Raw genomic sequence first — 12277 nt, forward strand, 5'->3', positions numbered from 1 at the left:
ATTACTGCACCCCTCATAATCTAAGGAACTTCAGTTAGAAGTTGGTGGAAAAAGATATATTTTCCCCATCTATGTTTACAGATTCCTAAGTTATACCTTTTGGAGTTCTGGGGACACCGGTTCAAGCTTCCCAGACGTTGGTTCAGCAACTCAGACCCTGTGTAATTGTGACCGTTGCAAGACTTCCCAAGCCTTAGTCTGTCACCTTCTCCTGAATTCATGCATCCTTTTGGGTTTTAAGCAGGCATATGGACATGAAGACATTTAGTCTGGAATTAGAAAGATTCTGAATAGCTCTAGAAAAGGAGATCGGTGGGGTATTTGGGTCTCGCTTAGTTTTTCTCTCTGGAGCAGAGGTATTCTTTTCTGAGTTTAAGGTTGATCCCACCTTGCTCCATAACAGGGGTTAGGTCTGCTGATCAGGGCATTTTGTACGGCTTTTGTCTGAGTGAGAAAATCTCAGAAGCAAGCTTTAGGGTCAGGGACTTGGTTAGGTCACGTTATCACTCTGGGATGCTGTTTACTTCCTTATCTGCAAAATACTGGTTTTAGACTAAAGCAGTGACTTCCAGATGATGGGCTGTGCAGAGCTTTGGGCTCTTTCTTACCCTCTGAGAGTGGGGAGAAGGCAGAGTAGCAGGGTTCTGAGTGCCTAACTCTGGCTTTGGTCATTCACTAGCTTACATACTGGAACTCTAGTTGAACAAAGGATTTTAAATGTATATTTAAATATATTAAATATTATACATATATTTATTTACATACTTAGTATATATTATAGATATTTAAAATCTTTAAGTGGAGTATACATGCATGCATCCTTATATATAGCACATATATCATATATATGTAAAAAATTTGAAAATCAGTGTACCAGATCAGCAGTCCTCAAATATTTTGGTTCCAGCACATCTTTACATTCTTAAAAATGATTGCGGATTCCCAGAGCTTTTGTTCATGAGGTTGTAGCTATTGATAGTTATCATATTGAAAATTAAAGTAACTATATTTTCTAAAATAAAAACATTTAGTCAGAAGAGTTGTATAATTTTGCATTTTTACAAATTTCTTTAAAATCTGGCTCAATGGAGAAAAGAAAGAATTCTCACAGCTGCTTCTACATTCAGTCTTTTGTGATAGCACATTATGTAGCCTCTGGAAAACTCCACCATATGCTCACCACAGAGAGTAAGACAGGCAAATAGCTTCTCGGTGTTTTTAGGAAAATAGTTGTACCTCACAAAACTCCTGAAAAGGTCACTAAGACCTCCCAGAGGTTGATCCCTGGCCCACACTTTGAAGACTACCGCACACAGAGCCATACATTTGTGGCTACCCCAGAGCAGCTCCCCAAACATGGCCCTATGCTTATGACTCCGGTCAGCTATGAGGGAAAAGTCTGGGGTCCTTTTGACATATTCTGTCTTCTACAGGTCATATAATTTCATCTTTTCATGTATGCCAAAATTAAAAATAACAATCCCAAATATTTTTACTTAAAGAGGAAGAAAGTCATTCTTTTCTATTAAGAGCATCCTTGTTATAACATCAGTGACTGTAGATACCTACAAAGACAAGCTTGTGTTGACCTTGGCAGGTATGGTCTGGGTCTCACCAACATCTATCCCCTCCTTGTCTTGGCAGCAATGTCACTGAGAGTTTGGCATCTGGCCTTGGAGGATGGGGTCATACATATTGTTGGTTTCTGATCTGAAGATTCCCACCATCGGTTTGCTTTTATCTCTTTCTGAGAGAAAAGAGTTCTGCCAGTATTCACTTTCCCATGCCTTCTTATTAATAAGCAATGGGAAGATGTTGGCTAACAAATTTGTCTCTTCCCTTCAAAATGTTTGTTACTTTTTCATTGGTCAGCACAAGCATGTGACCCAGGATCTTGCGGTTGCTAGTTAGCAAAAAGGGATGGCAAAGCTCGTTGTTTTCTGCCCTTTAGGAACAGATGATAGCTGGGATCATCAGTTAACGTTTAGCATGAAAGATGTCACCAGTGGGCATGGGATGTGGGGAGTGAAGTGTAAATGACCACACAAAGAATAGAAAGATCTTGCATAACAATAAATCTCTTGGCTTGATCTTTTGCCAGGATATTGTCCCAATTTGAAATGGGATCCAGGTGCTATTTCCTCTAACAAAGGCTCTCCTGTTTTAAAGCAAAAGATAAGGTGTATACGTCATTTCAGGAATTTATAGAGGCAGAAACCAACCAAGTTTCTGTGTGTGTGTGTGTATGTGGGTGTGTAGTGGTCATACACTGAACATTTGAAGCAAATAAACTGCTATGGGTACTATATTACTTGTGTGTTGTGTGTGTTCACTCTTTGCAACTCCAGGAGCTGTACTCCACCAAGCTCCTCTCTCCATGAGATTTTCCAGGCAAGAACACTGGAGTGGGGTGCCATTTCCTTCTCCAGGGGAATCTTCCTGACCCAGGAATCAAACTCATGTCTCTTGTGCCTTCTGCATTATCAGGCAGATTCTTTACCTGTAGTGCCACCTGGGAAGCCCTTAGTTATATTACTTGGATGCCCTCAAAAGATGGTATACCCCTGTATATTGCTACATATAGAATATGCAATAGCCTCATATGTTGCTGGTGTAAAGGTAAAATGTTGCCACGACTTTGAAAAACTTCTAGAATTCTTCAAAAAGTTAAAGCTAGAGTTGCCATATGACTCAGAAGTTCCACTCTTAAGTATAACCCCAAGAGAACTGAAAATACACATTTACACAAAACTTGTACATGTATATTCACAGTAGCATTGTTCATAATAGCTAAAAAGTATAACCAACCCAAATGTACATCAACTGATGAGTAAATAAACAGAATGTCGCTACAATCTGTATCATCCAGCCATAAGAAGGAGTGAAGGGGACTTCCTTGGTGGTCCAGTGGTTAAGACTCCATGCTGCCAATGCTGGGGGCATGGGTTCCATCCCTGGTCAGGGACTAATATCCCATATGCTGCATAGTGTAGCCAAAAGAATAAAAAATAATAAAGTACTGATACCTGCAGGTACTGATATCTGCAACAACATGAATAAACTTTGAAAAAGTTATACTAAGTGAAGTCAAATTGGCCACGTACTGTATGAGTCCGCTTACATGAACTATTCAGAATAGGCAGATCCATCAAAACAGGAAGCAGACTGGCAGTTGCAGGAACACAGGAGAGGGAAGGATAAGGCTTCTTTTCGGTATGAGCAAATGTTCTGGAATTACATAGTTGTGATGATTGCACAACTTTGTGAATATTCTAAAAAATCACTGAACTGTGCACTTTAAAAGGATGAGTGTCATGGTATGCAAATTATATTTCAAATTAAAAAAAAAAAAACTAGTTAGTGTAAGAAGAAACAAATTTTTAAAAAGATATTAGTGACTCATTGACGCTCCAGGAGGGCTAGAGTATCATGTCTATAAGCTATGTGGTCAGAAAACAGCCACGATTACCTAGTGGGATACTCTATTGCCATTTCTCTTACCACATGTCTGGAAATTTGTACCCCGGATCTGGGCATAGGATTCTACTAGGTTCCTGTTCCTGCTAACTCTGAAATGTGTCTCTCCACCATCTTGGATTCCACATGACACTTCCCTCTTCCCTCTACTTTCTTCAGATCACAGGCATAGACCATTGGCCACCCCTAGGCTCCTCACCTCTACCTTGGCTAGAAAGAAGACTGTGAAAGAGATTGTCTAGCATCTTCCTTGGGGAGGCAGACTTCTCAAGATGGGAAGCTCCTGAAATGATACAGAAGCTTTTTAAAAAAATATTATTATTATTTTATTTTTTACCATGCTGCATGGTTTGTGGGATCTTAGTTCCCTGACCGGAGAAAGCAATGGCACCCCACTCCAGTACTCTTGCCTGGAAAACCCATGGACAGAGGAGCCTGGTAGGCTGCAGTCCATGGGTCACTAAGAGTCGGGTACGACTGAGCGACTTCACTTTTACTTTTCACTTTCATGCATTGGAGAAGGAAATAGCAACCCACTCCAGTGTTCTTGCCTGGAGGATCCCAGGGGCGGGGAAGTCTGGTGGACTGCCATCTATGGGGTCGCACAGAGTGGGACACGACTGAAGCAACTTAGCAGCAGCAGCAGTTCCCTGACCAGGGATCGAACCTGTGTCCCTGCAGTAGAAGTACTGAGTCTTAACCACTGGACCACCAGGGCCAGATCTCTTGACTAGGCTTATAAAGATGCTGAGCAGTCAGAGAGCATAACAGATATCTAGTAGCAGTGCCTTCCCACTTGAATTAATGAAAAACTGAGTTATACCACGAGAAGCTGGGGAGATAAAAATGGAGAGAGAAACTGATGAACCAAGTATTATTCATTCTTTCGCTTCCTTACTCAACAAAGAGCTGTATATTTAAAAATATCAGTGGACATTGGGTTGAATGCTAAATACAGGAGATACAGAGCTGAAGAGGATGATTGAGACCCCAGCTCTTAGGCTACATGGACAGACAAGCGAGTATAATAGAAGGTGACAAGCAGGAAATCGGATATGAACAGGAACACAGAAAAGACAAACTACTGGAAGAAACCCCGCCTTCCCCCTTTTATTTGCAAAGGGAGCTTTCCTCCTGTCACAAGGAAAACGAGGGACTTTTTATGGTCTTTTGGCAACTGCACTCATCTCCTCCAATTGCCACTCACTTTATAGGGCAATAAATCGATCTTGGCAGAAGCTGACTACATCAGACTGATCACCTTTGCTCAGTGCTCCTCAAGACCCACTGAAGGACAGACACTGCACATAAAAGATACGGCTATGAGGTGAGTGCTTTTCCCTATGCAGGTCATTCTTTGAACAAGCAGTGTCCCTTTCTCCTTGTACTGGCTGGAGAGGAGAGCTGTGTGTGAGAGTCTGTATGTATGTGTGTGTGTGTGTGTGTGTGTGTGTGTGTGTTTAGGGGAGAGTCTCGTGTGAGAGGGTCCTCTCTCCTGGAGAGAAACCAAAGAAAGGATAAACAGATGGGCTTCTTCTGGTCTCTAGCTGAATGTGGTATGGATTGGGAGAAAGGTGAACTTGTCTCTTTGGGCAGAGAGGGAGATGGTTATTCAATCCTTAAGGGTTTTGGGAAAATAGCCAGGATTTTTATTATTCTAAAACATTGTTTGATACAGAAAAGTAACTTTGGGCTGGGAGGGTATCTAAGCAGGGAAGAATTTCTACCTTCAGGAATCCCTACTCATACCCTCTGCATGGATGACAATGGTTCCAATAGCTGGAAAATTCCCAGGGTTGTCCCCAGAGTGTCTGAACCTCTGGGAATTACAGGTGCTGAAACTGCTTCTCCACAAGGATTAAGGAGCTATGGAAGAGGTGCTTGCTTTTGGTTTGAGGAGGCTGGAGAGAAAAATCTCCCCATGGAGAGAATTAAGAAAGATTTGGAGGAAGAGGCTAACTGATGGATAGTGTGTTCACTGTGGTAGTGAGTCCTGGGCGGAATGGAGGAGGAACTAGTCAGGTTATTGTGAACATGTGGGCTGGGTCATTCAAATTTCTCTTCCTGCCTGAAATTCCACCATCGGAGAGTTGGCCTCTAGAACTTCAAGCTCTTCAGCCTAGGAGACATTGTGGAGAGAGTAAGACTGTGCGTCTGCGCTCTTGGTTGTGTCTGACTCTTTGCAACCCATGGACTGCAGCCTGGCAGGCTCCTCCATCCCTGGAGCTTTCCAGGCCAGATTACTGGAGTGGGTGGCCATTTTCTTCTCCAGGGGATCTTCCTGACCCAGGGATCTAACCCAAGTCTCCTCTGTCTTCTGCATTGGTAGGTGGATTCTTTACCACTGAGCCAGCTGGGAAGTCTGAGAGTAAGAATATTCAAATTCTAATTTAAGAAGTGGGGCATTTCAGTTTTTACATCAGTTCCACAACTAACTGTGATTAGACAAAGTTCCTTAACTTTCCCTTATAAAATAGGAGTCATGACGCCTGCCTGATCAACCTTGACATAAGAATTTTATGGAAACATAGTCATAGGAGATATATCTTATGGGACTGAGAGTAACTCTTTGAATAATTTAGGCCAGTGGCAGACACCTGACAGATCTAGGCAACTAGGAAAGAATGGAGAATAAAGAATCGTTAATAAACCCCAGCTTCAATCCCAAACCCCAGTCCTCAACTCCATGTTGGCAAGTTGGCTGTAGATCTTTGCTCCTCACTCCCATTTCACAGTTAAGGTGCTTCTTTTCTTGGCTTATTAACTATTAACCTAAAGGTAGACTCAGATGAAAAGTGAAGCTATACGCATAAGAAAGTGCTTGCAGAAATGGTCATGGCATTGGGCTGGGGTTGAGAAGAGCAGGGGTGTGAGGGAATGGAAAGTTAAAGGAGAGGCAAAGTTAAAAAGAGAGAATTCTTTATCTCTATCAATTTATAGATTGTCACTGCATAAATTTTGGTTTGGTGCAGCTGAAACCCAGGGAATGAAGAGGCTGGGGGGCTGGGCATGGGAGGTGTCATGAAGACCTTTGGTTACACAGCTAAAGAATTTGTATTGTTTTCTGGAGAATCACTGAAGACTTGAATACAAGAGAATAAAACGATCTTGTTCATGCTCTAGAAAGATCAGTCCGGCTGCAGTGTGTTCAACGGATTTCAGAAGCAGGGAGAGTGAAAGTAGGGGGCTATGGGGAAAGTGGTGGTGACAGTTCAGGCCAGAAATGATGGTCTGAATAGAGTGTTCCCAGTAGGAATGGAAAGGAAGGGATATTTGAAAGATATCGGTAAAGTATTTGACTGAACTTGTAGCTGGTTGGGAGAACTAACGGGAGAGGAGTCAGAAAAGGTTTCCAGGTTTTTGAAGATGTTGTGATTCTGTTCCTTAAGGTATTAACTGTTTGAGAAGGAGCCAATTGGCAGAATTGGTGAAGCTAGGACTGGGCTATGGGGAGAGATGATTTCATGTTTAAACAACTTGAATTTAAGCTTGTGGGAAATCCAAATGAGACATCTAACAAACAGCTGAATATATGAATCCAAATCTCTGAGCTAGAAATACAGGTTGGATTGTCCTCAGATATTATACAAAGTCACAGGAGCAATGAAAATCACTAAAGGAGAGTGAGCAGTGGCTCCACGATGAAATACAGGGAATGTCGCATTTCACAAAATAGGAGACTACAAAGAAAATTGAAGAGAAGCCAGAAGAGTAGGTAGGAAATTAAGATTGAGTGATATCAAACGATCCAAAGCCGAAGAATTTTACAGAGGAGGAAGTGGTTGGGAGGGCTGGGTGATTAAGACAGGGCTCTTTGTATTCAGCAGTTAAACCCCTAGTGATCTTGGCAGGAGCAGTTTTAGTGGAATGTGAGAAACAGAATTCATGCCATTAATATGAGAGGAAGGTAATGCAGAATGTGTGGAATTATCATTTTGGAAAGTTGCCAAGAAAGGAAAAAGAAAGCTATAATGGTCTAGAGAAGAATACAGAGTCATCAACAGAGTTTAAGGTGAACTTTTTGCCCAGCCTAATATTTATGAGAGGAAAGAGCAAATTCAGAAGGAGAGGTGGATAATATAAGAGGGAAGACGCGTACCTGGTAGAATAAGAAGTTTGAAAAATTCAAAGGCTCTGAGATCTAGGGAATAGATACTAGGATTATACTGAGACAAGAAGAGGAAAAACTCTTTCATTGCAAAGAGAGAGAAAAGGACCAGAACTAACCCAAATATGGATAATTTTTATAGAAAAGCTTGAGTTGAGAAGCAGGGAGATAAAATAGTTGCTGCAAAATAGTTATCTTGTCTGGAATGTTGGAGATAATATGGGAAATACACATCCAAATAGTTGAAATACCCGTCAGTCAGTATGAAAACTAGGATAAGAATGTGAAGTTCTTTGATTCCTAGTTCAGTTCATACCCTCTAAAATACCAAATATTTTAAAAGTTGTATCTATGCCTGATGTTTAGAACTTGGGTCTGGGCTCAATATTTAGAGCTACTGTGAGCCACTACATTTACATGGATTTGTGTGCCCTGACCATACAAGTAAGCATTATATTGAAGATCAGGACTAGTTTCATTTCTGTTACCCTATTCTTAAAAGGCTTAGTGAGCTCTAAACAGTTAAACACCTCAGCATCACCGGCATAGGAATTGGAATAAGAAGACCTGGATTCAGGTTTTGTTACCTTCCCCCTCCCTGAGTGGACCTTCGTTTCTCTGCCCAGGGAGGGTGTGAAGATCAAAGTGGCTTTTGGAGCCATCTCAACCCTTCCTGTCTCTCCCATGCTCTGTTCCACTCCTCCTTCCCTCCCTTCAATTCTTTATGTCTGATGTATTTTTCCTTAGACAGTAATCGATCCCTTTGCAGACAAAAAGGACAAGAGTCCTACATGTGTTGGATGCACTGACCAGAGTTTCTTGGAGACACTGTGATGAGCTGGAACAGATACTTCTGGATTGCATAAAGAGGAATGCTGATAATCATGTCAGCTGGCAAGGAGTTGGAGACTAATCAGGATGCCTACCTATTTTTTGGAATGATGGGGTTTTGCAGTTTACTTTAATCCTGTTGCCTGTGTTCATCTAGATGGCGAGGAAGCTTAGTGCATTGGAAATCCTCCTGATCATCTTCATCATAATTGTACTTGCTGTAGATATCCTCTTTCTGATGCTTCTGTTGGAGAAGCCTTCAGGTAAGGGAGATGCTTGTGGCTATTGGATTGGAAGGAGTGAAACAGAAGTCCCCTCAGGATGCCAAAGACATCCTTTTATTTCTTTATTCCTCAGCATGCCACCACATGGCATTATTCACAGTCTATATCCACAATTAATTTAGATAAATTTCCAAATGCTGTGTTCTTGTTCTACAACTATACCTAAAATGAAATGCTAGTAATATTCAAGGTCTTCCATGTCCCATTTGATGTAATTTTAGCAAAATGCAAAATGAGACTCATCAGAAGCCTGTCCTTCAACCTAGAGTCATGAATGAAATAAAAAAGTCTTCAAGAAGAATAGTTAACAGTGCCCAGTCCCTTTACATTATGGAGAAAGAAATTGGGCTCCAGTAGAGTTAGGGACTGATTAACTTGACCTAAATATGTCAATTACAATTCGCCTCCAGCCCATGTTCTGATAAATGCCTATGATTTCTTCATGGATACCTTTGAAATTCTTCTCTCATAGAAACATCCCACAGAATGCCTTCTTTCCTTCATCTGAGCCACCAGGGAAGCCTTCCCTGCACACATTGTACTCCAAATAATAATATACACAATACAAAAATCTTTTCTTAAAATGAGTTTGAGGTTTACTCTGCTTGATAAAGCTCACTATATCAATATAGATTTAGTGTGTAGTGAAAAGAACCTGTACCCACAGCGTAATCCTACCTATTCATTCTTTTCACCACTCTTCACAGTAAACATTGAGGTATTTTCTAGGAACAACTATGATTTTGTGAGATGATATGAAAATATATACAGGCCTTCTTTCCATGGTGTAGTGGTTATCACATTCACCTTATACATGAAAGTTCCCCCTTCCAAGGTGGCACTAATGGTAAAGAATCTGCCTGCCCATGCAGGAGACATAAGAGACGAGGGTTTGATCCCAGGGTCAGGAAGATCCTATGGAGGAGGAAACGGCAACCTACTCCAGTATTCTTGTCTGAAAACTCCCATGGACAGAGGAGCCTGGCAGCCTACAGTGTGTGGGCTCGAAAAGAGTCGGACACGACTGTAGCAACTAGCACATGAAAACTATAACTCAAAATGGATCAAAGTTCAAAATGTAACAGCCAAAACTATAAAATTCTAAGAAAAACATAGGCATAAATACCAATATTTGTGACCTTGGGTTAGGCAACAGTTTCTTAGATATGATACTCAAAAAAAAAAGCATAGCATCCAAAAGAAAAAAAAAAGAGCAAATTGGACTTCAAAATAAAAAAATTTTGTGCTTCAAAGAACACTATCAAGGAAGTGAAATGACAATCCACTAAAGGAGGAACATATTTGTGAATGATGTGCATGAAAATGATCTAGCGTTCAGAATACGTAAATCTTATGATTCAAAATTAGAAGAAAAATAATCAAATTTCTAAAATGAGCACAGGAGTTAGCAGACATTTCTTCATGGAAGGTCTATAAATGGCCAATAAGCCATGAAAATGACAGTCAATATCATCAGTTGTTTGGGAAATTCAAGTCAAATGAAATATCCTTTACACCCACTAAAATGAAAGTGCAAGTTGCTCAGTTGTGTCCAACTCTTTGCGGCCCCATGGACTACACAGTCCATGGAATTCTCCAGGCAAGAGTACTGGAATGGGTTGCCATTCCCTTCTCCAGGGGATCTTCCCAACCCAGGGATCAAACCCAGGTCTCCTGCATTGCAGGCAGATTCTTTACCAGCTGAGCTGCAAAGGAAGCCCCTTCCCTTGTGGAAGGGAACAGTCAGTAAGTTGAAAACAACCCAAATGTACATTAACTGATGAGTAGATTTTAAGGCAGAGAAAGAAATGGCACCCCACTCCAGTACTCTTGCCTGGAAAATCCCATAGACAGAGGAGCCTGGTAGGCTGCAGTCCATAGGGTCACTAAGAGTCGGACACGACTGAAGCAACTTAGCATAGCACACCATAGCATAGATTTTAAGAAGTGTTATGTTCATATCATGAAATATGATCCAGCCACAAAAAAGAATAAAGTACTGTTAAATGCTGCAACATGAATGAACCTTGAAAATATTACACCAGGTAGAAGCCAGATGTAAAAGGCCACATATTTTATGATTCTGTTTATATGAAATGTTCAGAATAGGCAAATCCATAGAGACAGAAAGTAGATTCATGTTTACCAGGAACTGGGAGAAGAGAGAAATGGGAAGTGACTACTAATGAGTATGTGGTTTCTTTTGGAGTGATGAAAATGTTCTGGCATTAGATGGTCATGGTGGGACAACTTTGTAAAATATTATAAGCCGTTGAATCGCACACTTTAAACACGTGAATTTTATGGTATGTGAATTATGTCTCAAAAAACTCCCAGCAAAACAAAAAGTAAACGTGTTGAACCCTTGGAGAAGTGTTAAACATTCTATGCAAATGTAGATCCCAGTTACTAGCGATTAGTGACTGGAGAATTGACTAAAGTCTAGGACTGTTTCTTCCCTAGGACTGTGAGTACACACCACATTTTCAGTTTTGTCCTTTAATTTCTCTGCAGGTGCTTCATTTGTTCCAGAGTGCCCAGAAATCCCCGAATCGGAAAGGATAGACTGTGCCCCTGGCCAGGAGGTGACAGAGGTCAGAGAAAAATGGTCCTTGCTGTGGGCCTGCTGGGTTTTATTGAAAAGAGGAGTATGTGCCGTGGGGAGAGGGTGGTGATAGAGTGGATTATGGGCCTCTTGACTTATTTGGAGTACTTTCTTTCTTGCCTGATGAAATGAACAGCTGTTGCTGCTGCTGCTAAGTTGCTTCAGTCGTGTCCAACTCTGTGCGACCCCAGCAGCCCACCAGGCAACACCAAGGAAATCAGGGAAGCAGCCAGGGGTAAAAGGAAGAGGAGGAGGAACTAACAAAAGGGTTGGCCATGGGGTCTGAAGTCCAGAGTAGAGGGAGAGTTCTCCATGTTGCTGAATGTATCCTACCGTGATTCCAAGGAGTCATGGAAAGGTTAATGTTTGAGGGCTTGAATTCACATTCCTTGAGAATAGAGGCCATCAAGCATATATAAATGACTGAGTTGTTGTAGAGCCCAAATGACTTGTTATAATAAGAATCTTCTGAAATCATGTTATTGGCAAGTCATCCCAAAGAACATATGTTAGAAAACATAGATTTTCTACTTGAGTAGTTTCCATAAGAATGTCAACTATTGGAAGCCTTCTTAATTGTAACTTAATGACTTTATCATAAAGGTATAGATATTTAGACTGTATTTCTTTATCTCATATTCTATATTCTACATCCCATAATTAGGACTGCATTAAATTTTAGGTTTAATTTAGGTAACAGTGACATAATTTTAAACCTTCTCATTTTAAAAACATATTCAATACAACCTCTTTTCATTTCAACTCTTTTATACATATATGCATATTTCTCAACTGTTTTTATATATATTTCGTTCAGTTCAGTTCAGTCGCTCAGTCGTGTCCAACTCTTTGCGACCCCATGAATCCCAGCATGCCAGGCCTCCCTGTCCATCACCAACTCCTGGAGTTCACTCAGACTCCTGTCCATCGAGTCAGTGATGCCATCCAGCCATCTCATCCTCTGTCATTCCC

General features: G+C 41.1%; 1 protein-coding gene across 1 annotated transcript in view; it reads left to right on the forward strand.

The window, feature by feature from the left end:
* Positions 1–8573: 8573 nt before the first annotated feature.
* The window catches only part of LOC104999462 (probable maltase-glucoamylase-like protein), an 89796-nt gene continuing 86092 nt past the window's right edge, over positions 8574–12277 (forward strand). Inside the window, exons 1-2 of the mRNA XM_010855032.1 lie at positions 8574–8679; positions 11215–11294. Of these exons, the coding sequence (XP_010853334.1) occupies positions 8574–8679; positions 11215–11294 (186 nt within the window). The remainder of the gene's footprint in view (positions 8680–11214; positions 11295–12277) is intronic.

Source organism: Bison bison, unplaced genomic scaffold (genome assembly GCF_000754665.1).
Source record: "Bison bison bison isolate TAMUID 2011002044 unplaced genomic scaffold, Bison_UMD1.0 scf7180017864352, whole genome shotgun sequence".
NCBI lineage: Eukaryota > Metazoa > Chordata > Mammalia > Artiodactyla > Bovidae > Bison > Bison bison.